The sequence below is a fragment of the Conger conger genome, chromosome 3 (assembly GCF_963514075.1).
Source record: "Conger conger chromosome 3, fConCon1.1, whole genome shotgun sequence".
NCBI lineage: Eukaryota > Metazoa > Chordata > Actinopteri > Anguilliformes > Congridae > Conger > Conger conger.
Window position 1 is genome coordinate 68,011,130 of NC_083762.1, and position 15,115 is coordinate 68,026,244.

At 41.7% G+C, this 15,115-nt stretch overlaps 1 protein-coding gene across 1 annotated transcript; it reads left to right on the forward strand.

Annotated features, from left to right (window-relative positions):
* The first annotated feature begins 3,795 nt into the window (after window positions 1-3,795).
* Window positions 3,796-8,670, forward strand: LOC133124103 (gap junction alpha-3 protein-like). Its single transcript, XM_061234998.1, has 2 exons — window positions 3,796-4,033; window positions 5,801-8,670. The coding sequence occupies exon 2, from the start codon at window positions 5,834-5,836 to the stop codon at window positions 6,965-6,967; it is 1,134 nt and encodes a 377-aa protein (XP_061090982.1). The 5' UTR covers window positions 3,796-4,033; window positions 5,801-5,833; the 3' UTR covers window positions 6,968-8,670.
* The last annotated feature ends 6,445 nt before the right edge of the window (window positions 8,671-15,115 follow it).

The window sequence follows — 15,115 nt, forward strand, 5'->3', positions numbered from 1 at the left end:
GCTAGGAAGCAATTTAGCAGACTATAAATGTATCTGCAGTCTGGTTTTACATGGGGAGTTTTTAATGAGACGTGCTGGGTGGATAGATTACACTGGGCTGTTGTGCACACAATGGTTTGTGATTGTTACGGCTGGGTGTTTGTCACGGAAGTCTCGGCCGTCATGGTTTTTAGCCATTTTCTGGCAGTTCTGTGTCTCTTTTCCTGCTTTTTTGTCATTTCCACGACTTCCGCAGTATTTTGTGCTTTCTGTGATTTTTCAGCAGTTTTGGATGATAACTCTACTTTAAGGTAGCCTGTAACATAGTGTTATTTGTGTAAGCCTATACATGTTTACAATATTGCCAAATGCTGGGAGAAACAAAGTGTGACAATATATACTGATTCTAGAATGTGCTGGGATCAAGATTCCTGTCAGTTGCAATCAGATGTTTGAGGACCCCTGTCAACAATTATTATGCATGTTAATTATTTCCTACTGCTGCACATTATTAAAAATAAATAAAAGGTTTTAACTGATTTCTTTTTCAGTATGTCAACAACTTTTGCATCACTGCTCCATGACTTCTTTTCTGTGACAAATACCCAGCCTAAGTGATTTTTTTCAGATTGAAAAAATGGTGTGTTCATTCTAGGCCAGCACAGTCCAGACCCAGTGGATTTGGCGTATGTTGTTGTTGAATGTGTTGTAGATTTTCTGTCCAAAAAGTAGTTCTCAAGTATAGCATTTAAAATATTATCTCTGAAATGTATCTGGCATTTACAATCACACTCTGGTCCTAAATGCCAATTGTATACAAACCCTACTGAACCTCCCATCTTTCCCAGTCAAAAGCAGTATCAGTAATAATGAATGCTGAATCTGCTGATATATAATTGGGATTTGACAATGAAAATCTTTTGGAATATTCACACAATTTTGGAAATATACAAAAGGTTGTTTTAAATTACAGCCATAATCAGCTGTAGAGAAATTGGCTGGGAGAATAAAACAGCTCATGCAGTTGATGTGTCCCTCAGCTTTTAGAGATATGTTTGCAGGACTATGCTCGTCACTATAGACCAGTGAAGGTTCAGTCGTCGATAAGACCACAGTGAAACGTTTCACACGTGGACACAAAACAGTCTGACATTTCCGAGCTTGTCGAGACATTTTGATGAAATGTCAGCACGTAAGCGACTGGGCTAACTGAATGATGAATGAAATGCAGTAACAGATAAGGCTGTGTTTGCCCACCTCTGCAGTGGATTCTCAGGCCCAAAGGAGTCCGGGCCGCCCTGTTGTAGAGTCGTGTGGAAGAATGTCATGTTGCTTGGCGACCGCCGCGCGCGGGCACAACAGCCTGGCAGTCACAATTTCCGGCCCTGACCCCACGGGGTCATGGGGTCAAAGTCCGGCCGGGTCCGACCATAAATGCTTCAAACTGTAGCTGCTTACTGTCTCTGCATCTCTCGACAGAGATGAATTGCAGGGGCTGTTGGGTGGAACAGTTACAGTGCTACCGTAAGCCTTCATGGGCCAGCAGTCCACCATTATTTGTTTAGGCTCATCTTTAGGAAGTGATCACATGAGCTTAATGGGAGACTTCATTGTATTTTAACTGTATGTCTCTGCCTCCAGCTGATTGTGGGATAGTATGTTATTACACTGTATATCTCGCAGCAGGTACCTAGTCAATGTTTTATCAGGATATGTGAGGGTGGGTTGTGTCAGTGGTATTGTCGGCCAGTCAGTGTTCAAATGATGATGGTTTGCTATACCCTGGAGTATAGGCCAGCTTGACCAGCTTGAAAACTGAGCTGGTCATGAGCTGGTCATAAGCTGGTGTAGCTGGGTATGAGCTGGTCAACCAGCTAGTGCTGGTAGCTTGTCTGAGCTGATAGCTGGTCAACCAGCTAGCAGCTGTTTCAAAACATAGCTTGAGCTGGCAGCTGGTTTGAACTGGACAACACTCAGTGAGCACTTTATTAGGTATTTATTAGACTTATTGCTGCTGTAGCCGATCCACTTAAGAGGTTTGATGCATTGTGTGTTCTGAGATGCTTTTCTCTATACCACTGTTGTAATGTGTGGTTATTTGCATTACTGTTGCCATCCTGTCAGCTTTGACCAGTCTGGCCCTTCTCTACTGACCTCTCTCAGTAACGTTTTGTGGTTTTTCGCACCATTCTTTGCAAACTCTAGCGTGAAAATCCCAGGAGATCAGAAGTTTCTGAGATATTCAAACCACCCTTTCTGTCACCAACATTCATTCCACAGTCAAAGTCATTTAGATCACATTTCCTCCGCATTCTGACATTTGGTCTGAAGAATTCCTGAACCCCTTGACCATGTCTGCATGCTTTTATGCATTTAGTTGCTGCCACATGATTGGCTGATTGAATATTTGCTTTAGCAAGCTGGTGTACAGGTCTACCTAATAAAATGTGCATTGAGTGTATATGTATGACTGGTTGTTCCAGCTCCAAAATGTTGCCAGGACATCTGTGCAGTGTTGTCATCAGTGACCACAGGTGTCAAACAGTGCTACCTATCCCCCTTCACACTGCCCTGCATCAGACAGCCAGGTTATCAGCGGGATATGAGCTGTCAATCAGACCCTTCGACCTCTTTCCACCCAAAATACTCACTGGGTCAGCTGCACCCTGACCAGGCACCCTGGGGGGTAAGGTGGGGAATTGGGGTCGTTCACCTCTTTCAGGCAGGGACAGGGTTCCCATGGCCCATGGCACAAAGGTGGACAGAAGTCACAGGACCATGAGATGAGACTTTAATTTTGGCAGTCTGGTATGACTGGACTTGGGTTTCATTTCATGCTGTTGAGTTTTGGATATCATCGTTGTGAATGGTGAACTTAATTGAACTGAGGTTTGTTTTCTCAGTAAATAAGGAATCTAATCCCAATTAACCAAGACAGCTCTCACTAGAGGCATTTGGCTCAAAGAGTTTATGTTATGAAAGGTTTATTTCCTACAAAATGATAGTCTTACCCGCTGTCTGGTAAGATACACAAACTGTGTACCTCACTGGTTTAATACTAGTACTACTATAGTCTCAACAGCCAGTTCAATCATAGTGTAAACTTCATGTTATTCTGTCTGTAGAGATGCACACTTATTTTTAATCCATCCCTGTAAATAAAGATAGAATTATTCTCCCCTTTTGCACAGATGGATTACAGGATCAAATAAATACCTTATATATATAAATATAAATATATTATTTGTTTAGCTGACACCCCGTGTCAAAGCAACTTGTACAGCTGACACATTTTTAGATCTGCTGTATATCCATACAGCTCTATATTTTCAAACTAAGCCGGAAATTGAATGGGTGGTGTGCTTAACGGTAGCAATGACAGTGCCATTCCATGGATTCAAATGGGAAGTGCCTGAGTCACAATTTCCCAACCATTACAGCACACTGTCACCCTGCTGGTTTAGATTAATGATGTAGTTTAAGTCATTTGCTTAATGTAGAGGGTAGAGCCAGGAGCCAGTAGTCCTGGTTTGTGAACCTCCAGGCCCCCACTGCCTGTAATCCACAGACTTTACAAGTTACAACCAAGCAGCTACCACTTCCAGTCAGACATTCCCCATGTCACCAACTCCTAGCAATGCCTCCATGTGACAGCAGACACCGTCCCCTCAAAGTGCTTATATTTAGATCCTAACTCCCCCTGCAGGACCAACGGCTCCCATTGGACGAAACAGTCGCCACTCAGCCCGCTCACAGTGGTCTTTATAGTTCACATTGGACGGCAAGAGTGTGCGTCTGCAGCCAAATTTAACCCCCCACACCAGGAGAGAGAGGGGAGAGGGTAACGGGGCGAGACGGGTGTCAACACAAGTCTCCCCAACAAGTCTCTGTCTGGATCTTCAGGCTGTTTCTGGATAAACACTAGTTTTGAAAGAAAGAAAAAGCAACAACTGAAAAGATTGTTTGTGAAGGAGGAGACTGTTTGAGGGAAATCTGAGGGTTCCTGGCCCTCTGTGAGAGGAGGCCCAGCGCCGGAGATGAGATCGGCGATCAGGTGGGTCTTTCCCTTTCGTCATTAACCCCCTTTTACGGATCAGAGCAGGGGGAACACGGGAAGGGTGGGTGAGATTTACTGATCTGAGAGAAAGATGATGATGATAATGACGATGATATTATTATTAATATTATTATTATTAAATAGTAGACAATAATAATAATGCCTGCATACTGTCACATCACATTATTCTAACTTGGGGCCTGTCCGAGCATTACTGTGTACAGGAGAGTCAGAGGTGATGTAGTCTGCACACAGGAATAGTATACAGTTCAGTACAGTGCACACTATGCAGTATTGTTGCCTAATTAAATACAGCTCATCTTTGCAATATGCACGATTTTCAGCTTGCTTTCCTGTCAGTCACGTGCAGATCCATGGCCCAGCTTGGAGATTAATATTATGACAGTATTAATTGGATGTGAAAGGGGAATGCTACCTAACTAAATATTAGTTGCTTTAATGTTTTTTTAGACACATGCCTTCACTGTGCTCCAAGTTAACCTCCATTTCAGGCACCATAATGTTTGGGATATAATGCTATGCTAAATAAATTAGCTATGTTTAGCACTTTGTTGCATACCCTTTGCATGCAAAGACTGCTTGAAGACTGTAACCAAGAAACATCACCAGGTGCTGAGTATCCTCTCTGGAGATGCTCTACCAGGCCTGTACTGCAGCTATCTTCAGCTCCTGCTTGTTTCTGGAGCTAGTTGCCTTAGGTTTTCTCTTCAGCATATGAAATATTCAATTTGATTCAGATTAGGTGACTGACTTAGCCAGTCAAAATCCTCTGGCTTGTGGCTTTGATTTAATTGATTGAGAATTTAATTCAAATTGAGGAGATAAGAACTCATTATCAATGAAGACAAGTGAGACAGTACCTGTGGCAGAAATACATGCCCAAAACATAGCACCCCCACCACGTTTCGTAGATGAGTGTTTTAAAACTTGGGTAATTCCTTTCGGCCTCCAGTTTTATCTTGCCATCACTCTGATACAATCTTTGTCAATCTTGGTCTCAGCTGTCCACGGGACCCTTTTCCAGAACTTGCAGGCTCTTTTATGTACTTCTCAGCAAACTGTAACCTGGCCATTCTGTCTTTGCAGTTAACAAGTGGTTTGCATCTTGCCGTGTAGCCACTGTAGTTATTTTTGTGAAGTCTCCACATGCCATGCATGTCTCCTGAATGACGTTTCTGATCTGTCGGACAGGTGTTGTTTTTTCATTTTTTTTTCATTGTTATCAATTAGTCATCAACTGTTGCGGTCTTCCCTGACCTACCAGACCCTTACTGGGGAAACATGAGTACTGGGCTCACCAGCATTTTATTTCTTCTTAATTCATTGATTTTGGTAAGCCTAAGGTTTGGCCTATGTCTCTGACAATTTCCCAGCCTTGTATTATATTATTTTCTTTAAACAGGTTTGTCTCATTGAGATTATGAATAATATCATAATGGCTTCTGGAACTCTGGTCCTCTTGTTGACAAACACCAATAACAGACTCCAAAGGCAGGCCAAAGCCTATAAACAAAGCTAGAGATATCTACACCAAGGAAGCAACTGAACACACTTGATGAAATGAGGTGACATTGTATAAAACATTCTGTCATTTCTACGTGGGAAATCAAAATGTATAAAATAGGCTTTAATAAAAGCTGAGAATGTGCACTTTGAATTGTTGAACCACATGTGAATTGTTTGATTACAAATCTGAATTTTTTATTATTATTATTATTATTATTATTCTGTGTCTCCCCATAGAGACAGAAACAAAAACAGTGCTGAGTTGGAGCGATGGCGGACTGGAACCTGCTGGGGAAGCTTCTGGAAAAGGCCCAGGAGCACTCAACCGTGGTGGGAAAGGTGTGGCTGACGGTCCTCTTCATTTTTCGCATCATGATTCTGGGCGCGGCTGCGGAGAAGGTGTGGGGTGATGAGATGTCAGGCTTCACCTGTGACACCAAGCAGCCTGGTTGTCAGAACGTCTGCTACGACAAAACCTTTCCCATCTCGCACATCCGCTTCTGGGTGCTGCAGATCATCTTCGTCTCCACTCCGACGCTGATCTACCTCGGCCACATTCTCCACCTTGTGCGTATGGAGGAAAAGGTGAAGCAGAGGGAGAAGGAGTTGGCTCAGCACGGCCATGGTCACGCGCAAGCGCTGCTGCCCAACGGCAAGCCCAGGAAGCCGTCCGTCCGGGATGACCAAGGTCGTATCCGCCTTCAGGGGGTGCTGCTGCGCACCTACGTCTTCAACATCATCTTCAAGACCCTGTTTGAGGTGGCCTTTATTGTGGGCCAGTACTTCCTCTATGGCTTCCAGCTGAAGCCTCTCTACACCTGCGATCGCTGGCCTTGCCCCAACATGGTCAACTGCTACATCTCGCGGCCCACCGAGAAGACCATCTTCATCCTGTTCATGCTGGTGGTGGCCTGCGTCTCGCTGCTGCTGAACCTCATTGAGATGTACCATCTGGGCTTCAAAAGGTGCCGGCAGGGGATCCGGTACCGACGCTCGTTGCTGGCATACGAGGACGGCTCCAAGCCACCGAGCGAGAATGCGGTGCCCTGCGCGCCTGGCTACAACTTCTTCCCCCAGAACCCCCCTGGCCAGAACCCGTTCCCATCAGGGCCCGGGTTTGTTATACCCGCCCTGGGTGAACCCGGCGGCCCGTTGAACCCTTACAGCACCAAGAGTGCGTACAAGCAGAACCGTGACAACTTTGCTGTGGAGCGGGGCGACAGGACGGAAGAACGCCCCAGGCCTGCAAGGGACGGAGGCTCCTCTGGTGGGTCTGGTGAGGATTCTGGGGAAGGATCTGCCCCAGGCTCCACCCCAGGGTCGCCAGCGGAGAAGCAGAGGAGGTACAGCCAATCCAGCAGGCGCAGCAACCAGAGGACTAGAAAGGATGACCTGAGGATCTGAGGAGAGAGAGTGGAAGATCCTTCCTTCCCGCCTGCCAATAGTTGCCTTTTCTGTGACAGACCCATATCATGTGCTCAGGGCAGATCGCACTCTATTGCTCACGAGAATTGCAGCATGAATGCGGTGTAGGGCGTGGTTCTACATTACAGACAATGTGGTCAATGTGGAGAGTTGGCGGGGAACTTAAACAGCCATTGTGTTTCCAATCAAAACATGCTGACCCTTACTTTTGTGACTGGCTCTGTCCAACATGTTGCCCTCAGTGTCGTACAGCCATGTGGTGGGATTGTAGCATGTGCTGGGTTATACTGTACTTTTAGTAAAACCTATTAACTAGTCTTCGCAGTCACAGTACGGTGTGAGACAAACAGACAGCTGCTGGCGTCAGAAGATTGTCTCTTTGGTGTTCTACAACTAGCTGGTATTTTTACGGCCAGAGATTCTATATCAGTCATCGCATGTCTCTCTCATGATGTTTTACTTTGAAAATGCTGTTCCTGTCATTGTAAATACCTAAAATTTCATCACCAAAATACCTGAAGGTGTATTTATCAATTGTGTACAATTTTATTTTGTCTATAAAATGTACTGTCCATTGTCTAATTATAGACAAAGCTGTAGAAGCCTGGGGCTTTGCTTTACCTGATCATTTTTCTCAACCCCTTTCATTTCCCAAATGTTTTAAACGTTTCTCATATACTCCTCAGCCATGATATACAATCCATTCTATCATTATCATCAAAATAACAAAATGATTTTTGTCTTAAACTGTAACTCCTTCCCAAACCTATTCCTATGTTTTTATTAATATTATTGTTTACTATTAATTGCACCATCTATCCAGTCTTATTTATATTTATATTTATATCTATGTGTTTCTTCCTTTTTTAAACCAAATAAAATAGTGAATGGATTATTTACTGATTGTAATTAGTTTCATTAGATCATGTAATTAGATCATCAGGCATTAGCATTTAATGCTATACTATTATATACTGTATGCATTTCACAAAACATTTTTAGCCATAAGTTTCAAAGCAATTACTTTATGTGTATTATTATTTTTTAAATTATTATTATTATTATAACGTTATGTGCTGCCATAGCCTTAGTCAAATGCAATACACTACATATACACTACAGATTTAGTTTGAACTGGCAAACTTAGTAATCATGCAGAGTGAGAAAGAGACTCAAAACAGTAATATGTTTTATTCCTCTGCCTGGTAATCATGAGCGCCCTCTGACACGCAGAAACTGATGAATCCGGTATGAGCCTCCATAACCTACACTATTTCAAGACTTATGTACCGGTGACCTAGCAGGCAGAAAACCTTCCACTCCTCATGGTGATCGAAACTAGTACTCTCAAAGTACAGTTGCTGACAGGATTTCAGCAAGAGAAACCTCTGGACTGTGTTTGCGGATTAAACGCGGAAGTACACAGTAAAGCTTCAATGTGGACTGGCACAAAGAGATGCAGAAATTTGGCACAAAAGATGCAGCAGTCCACTATCAAGTCCCCAGTGTGGGATACCTTTATGGCCCAGAGAACTGTGCAATTCACCAGATTGGAAATGAACTTTTCCGGATTCCGTTTTTTTTCTGTGTTTGGCTCTTTAAAGCCTCCCTTAAGTGTGATGTATTTGGAGAGTATGAGGTTGAAGCTGTGATGGACTTGAAGTAAATGGAAGAAAAAAATACATTGTCTTCTTCAATTGTCTTTTTTTTGTTGGCTGTTTTTAATGTGATCTGAATGTGAAATATTGTATACAGGGCACATTGAACACTGAATGTAATGAACATGGTTTGCTTATAAATAATTATGGATTTTAAAAATACAAAACAAAGAAAACAACACAGGAAGCCAGGAATAAAATTAAAAACAGGCTTGCAGGCTCAGTTTCCACCTGACACCACAGAGTATTTCAAACCCCGGCAACAATTTCTGAGTGACCGTGCTAGCTAATGGCAGCTTTGCTGCCCCAACATACTGTACTCTATACTACTTGTCCCTAAGGAGGTGGAGCCAGCCTTGTTAATGTCCAGAACAGCCAACTAGGTTTTCTTTACATTAAATAACTGTAATCGATCCTGTAGTTGAATTTAGTTCCTGGTTGGTTGCCCTACATTTCCTCCCCCCTCCCAGAACACTAGAGCCTCCATACATTAAGGCTATTTTTGTACCGCAACAGTTCATGTGCATGGTAGTAACGTCTGGAAATTAATTAACTTCATTTATTTTTGTTATGGCATCTAATGGCAATAACCTTTCAGATGTCTGAAGTGTGATGCAATACAAACTACATATGAACAAGCTGGGGCTACAAGTGAGAAAGCATTCTGGGATATTGCGAAAGACCTGCTGGGAGTTTTGAAGGGAAGATAAATTTGCAATGATTTGAAGACAAATTTGATTTGCACAACTGCTGTCTGTTCTCGCCCCATGGTGGCGGAATGACCTTCCTGCAGATGACAGAACAGCAGAGTCTTTGACCATTTTTCAATCTCTTCAGGCTGCACCTTTCCCTCCTTAATATAATGTAATGTAATGAAATTTGAAAGAGGACAAGGAAGTTTTGGAGTGATTGAGTAAAAATTATTTAAAATATTTATGGAAGTGACACAATTTGCTCAGCTCAATGTAGGTGTCCAGCAAAGGAGAAGACGGGTAAAATCTGAGGCACTTATTTATTTTGGGGTTGTGTGACCCCTGGTGTCCTGTTGCGGAGCTCATTTTAGACATTGTGCCCAAGCACACTCTTTGCTTAGGAGTCAGTCAGTGATCCAAAAGAGTTAAAATTAGACACCTCTACATCCATTCCTGAGTCGCATACCACCATACACCTTCAGAGCTGAGCCACACTTCAAAAATCCCCACTCTGATATAAATAGGCCCGGAAAGCCTCACGTGTGAATGAACTAGTGGCAGCATTGGTGTTGGGGCAGAGGGAATATCATTTTTCCCTCCATCAATTCCACTTTAATATCAGAATGAGACCAAAGGAAAAGGCTGTTTCACCTGTTTGAGACATTAGGAAGAAGACGGCCGATTGGGCTTAAAATAAGTGAGCTCCTGGTTCGGCTTTCAGAATTGCTGCCAGCAAGTAAACATCCAAGCATGTTTCAGGAGTAAGTGTGTATGCTTTAAATAAACACTTATTGCGCTAAGATAATTCCAGGAAAGCTGTCAGGTCATCAGCGTTGATTCGTTTAAAAGCTCTTTGGTGTGACTCCAAGTATCTCCGGAGAAGTGCAGTGTCTGGTCTTTCCTGTATTCTGTAACTTTACATAAAGAGGAAATATAAAGATACATAATTATGTTCCTCAAAATGATAATGATGTTTACTTGCTGTTTTAACACAGCAGCAAACTATTGTTGTTATACTCCTGGATATTAGCTTCACCAACTGTAAATGAACATTCAGTGACATAATTGAAGTTCTTGATCGTCGCAATTTGTCTTTATGTGGGAATCGTTGAACTTAGCAGAAGAATAAAACAGGAGCATTTGGAACACACTGAAGCTACATCACCTATGTAGGCCATTACACACGTGGGACACACTGTCTTTCATGCATGAACTGTCACTACACAGTAAGTGTGTATGCAATATTTACAGTACAGGTGACTATAATGTCAAGTAAAACCAGGAAGCCCCCAAATCTGGAATATGGACTGAAGTAAATAGAGCTGTTCCAGGTTTTCTGTGTGTGTGCAGTTATCTGGCTACCACAAATAATCCTACTTTGTGGAACAAGGATTTTGTCTTCGGGACTGGTAGAGGTCTCAATAATGAATAGGGGAGAACAGATACAGACACATGCATTGAGCGCCACCTGTTGGACATATGCCCGTACTTCTTACACCTTAAACCAGTGGTCTTACCCTTACTCTTCAATCTTAACTTTACCTCTTACACTCTTTGCCCCTTATACCCTTAAGTTTCTTGTCAATAGCTTTTCCAATTGTCATCATAGCGACACTTGGAGAAGGTATGTTGACATACTTGGGATTTATTTCTAACCATTTTAATGTTAGAACCTTTGACATTCTTTTAAGAATGAGTCCCTGTAATATTGCCAAATACACAGTCTGGGCCTAATGTATTTGCTCAATAGCTTTCTCATTTTTCCATATAGAACCCTGGGGTCATGTTTATTTCCATCACTGTTCATGTATTCACCTTTCACAACCTCTCTATTTTGGAAATAATCCCTACATTTTCAAATATGCAATCTGGGAACCAATTTTATGGTTTTTGCTCAATAGCTTTTGCGATTTTCAAAACAGAGCCATGGAACTGCTTTTTTTTTCATCCTTGTTTATGCAAAAATGTTCACAACATTCCTTTAGGAAAAAAATCCCTACAATATGGGCATAATTCAATCTGGGCCCAATTTATATTATTTTCAATAGCTAATAATAGCTCTGTCAATTTTCAAAGTAGAGGCCTGCGGTCTGTTTTAATCTCTATCCAAGCATACACCTTTCACAAAATTTATTTTTAGGAAACATCCCTACAGTAGTATGACACACAGATTGTCGTATTTACGCATATTTATTATTAAAATTGTTATTGTTATGAGTATTATAATTGTGTCTTGTTTGTGATTATTTACTACATTCTTGCCCAGTCCTGATTGCTATTAATACAACATTTTGTTTGGGTATACTCCTCCACTGTCCCGCAGGAGTGTAAAGGTTTTTTCTCCTGTACCCACAGGAATCCTTTAGGTCCCATGAGTCCTGCAGGATTCCAGTCAAGATGTCAGCCTCTACTATGCCGGAGAGACCCAGCTGCCCAATTTTCACTATGCTAATAAGTGATTTCTCTCCCTTTCTCTGAGCGAGACTGAGTCACTGTTTCAGGCCCAAGACCGCCAGCGCTCCCTTGCTCGACCTTACAGAGAGAGTCACCATTTCCAAAGAAACAGCTCTTCCACTTTTCACCAGCCACACCAAGCAAGTTACCTCTCTTGGCCATAATTATACTCCACTTGTGTTTTCAACCACTACACTGTTTTCATATTCATAGCCTAAAGGGCATTTTCTTGTGCCGAACTGTGCTGTGATTTTGAACGCTAAAATCCCCTGAGGTTCCTCATGGACGTACATGAAAATCAACTTGACTCCAGGGGCCTCATTTATAAAACTGTGCGTAGGATTCACGTCAAAAGGTTGCGTACGCATGAAACCCAGGACGTGCGTACGCACAAAAATATTCTGATTTATAAAACACTGCATACGCACGTCCCACGCCAGTTTTCCTTTATAAATCACAATCAACTCTAAATGTGGCGCACCTTTCCCAGCTTCATGTCCCGCCCACAGTTGCACAGTTTGCAGTGAAACACCCCTAATGAATATGCATTTCATGAAGACAACAATGGCAAACGCTGAAAAGAAGGCCAAGAAAAGGAATTTCTCACAGTGTGAGATTTAAGTTCTTGTTGGGGAGGTGGACACCCGAAAGAAGACGTTATTTGGTGGGCACAGTGTGGGCATTACTAATGCCAAAAAGGCGTTAGAGTGGCAGCATGTGGCTGACGCTGTGAATGCTGTGGGGTCAGCCGTTCGGACCATCGCCGACATTAAAAAGAAGTGGTCTGACATTAAAGTGGACGCTAAAAAGCGCGTAGCCATGCACAGGCGGAGCGTTTGCGCCACGAGCAGGGGAGAGGGAGAGCTCACACCGCTGGACCAGAAGCTGGCAGGGATAATCGGTGAACCCCTCCTGATGGGAGTAGTGACGGAGGCAATAATAATAATGATAATAAGACACGTTATTTGTCTAGCACCATTGAAAACACAGTTACAAAATTAAGAGATAAAACGAACAAAAATTCATAACAATAAACACATTATAAAACATAATATATGAATATGATAACAATATATGAAACTATGCGCTTGTATCTGCCCGACTGACGAATTGTAAACGGCATCAGTGCAGCGTAATTTGTCCGACTGTTCACCATATTATTTATGAGAATACATTTAATAACATGAAGTATTGTTTAACAATTCGGCTACATATTTGAGGGATTATTTTACAACAACATATCTCCGTTTATATTTATCATCCTAAATCATATTTTTGGGCACTCCAGGGAGCATCAATCAAACAGCTGTTTGTTTATTCGTTGTAAGAGAGGCTTTTATCCGTTTTTGCAAATTAACTCTTCATATATGATACGTGAGAGGTAATATTTCGATTTATTTTACACAGTGGTATCAATTTCACACCGTTTCTCGCGTTTCATCCCTTTGCCATCGGAGTCGCAGTTTCTCATTTCTCCAGTTAATGTGCGTACGCGTGGGTCAGAGTTCCGGGAAGGACCGCACATTTTCCCGTCAAGTTAGTTTTTTATGAATCCCAAAGTTTGCTTAGAAAGTGGCGTACGCATTCTTTTGTGCATACGCAACGTTTATAAATGAGGCCCCTGGTCTCTATGATGAAAAGGAGAAAAGCTATTGAGAGAAAACTAATAATCCTGGACCCAGGTTGCATATTTAGCCATAATATTGTGATTTGTCCAGAAAATAAATTTGTGAAAGGTGACTATGTGGACAGCAACTAAAATAAAGTTGATCCCAGGACTCTATGAAGGAAATTAGAAAAACCATTGAGACAAAAACGAAAAACCTTGGGCCCAGGTTGCATATTTGGCCATAATATTGGGATTTCACCCGAAAAGAGAGGTTGTGAAAGGTCACTGCACTTTTGCAGTCCCTGCACGACATTACATTGATATGTTATGTTAATGCAAAAGAACAGATTAAGTTTATACGATTTGTAGCGATACGATTACCATGCACTAAATCACTGACCGCTTCTGTAAGCAATCGCTGATATTAACCATGGTAATTTTTTCTGTGCACTTCGAAAACCAAAAGCAAAACTATTTAAAAATATATATAGATGTGAAACGCATGTTCACTCCATTGTGTCAACACAAAGAGTCTGGAGAACACTGATGGCGTAAATGAAGATTTATTGAAGATTCTACCCTCGCCGAATGTTGATCAGATAATATCAATCTAATATAACATCGGAAGAATATGTCAGCTTTCTCGAGTCGTACATAAAACGCACTTTGTACGATACAACAGCATACAAGTTAAGTTACAAGTTAATTAGTAATCAAGATTATACAATGTGAAGACAGTTCAAAAGTGAGTTTGTTATCGCTAACTCAATTAACCCGATTAGATTGTTGATGTTTTTGGATAAAGTCTCCTTTAAAGGGTTTTTTAAAGGGATCTCACAATGTAGACTGGTTTGTTGGTGGGACAACAGTGTCTTGATCAGACATCTGCACAGTCCAAGGTTAAATTGGGAGGAAAGCATATGCGTAGCCTATAAACCACATGGTGGAATCACATTCACATATCAGAAAGTGAGCTCACCTTTTGTAAGCGAAGTTTGTGTCGGCGAACGAGCCTTCGTTGTAAGAAGAGCATTTAAAGATGTGTTTTCACAGACCGACAAGATATTTTAAGGCTATATTTATGTGCGCCTACAATTTAGTCGTGAGTGAATATTTTACTAGAAGCGCACATTGCAAAGCAAAGCTAAATCTGCAGACACTGTATTAAGCTCACACAGGCATATTTACATGCACTTGGCGACACTGAAAATATAATAACACACTATTTGTCCATTCGTTTCATAGGCTACATAAATGCAACACACAGTGCATGTAAGATATCATTTGCGAGAGGGTTGCAAATAATCACGAAGAAATACGTATTTCCAAAGAGTTCACAAATGTCTGTGTGGTTAACCACATGCCCATTACAGTGTACAAGTTATTGGTAACGCATTTATATTCATAAGAAGACTTTGATTTACCACCTATCTCGACAATGCCACTGTACTGAAACATTGGCAATTATTTTTTCATCATCCCGGTGCATGGGAAGTCATGACAAGTTATATAATTTAATGTTTCATTGCACTGGCATTATAACAAAGCAAGTAGCCAATATAAAGTCTTATAACGAATTAAAATTTTCTACAAATACCTGTCAGTTCTTCTCTCATTTTGGCTGCTCAGGCGATGTCTGATTTGCGAGTAAATAATAACATAGGTTACATATATATTGTTTTGTAGTCCGCGTTAAAAAAAAAAAAAAAAAACA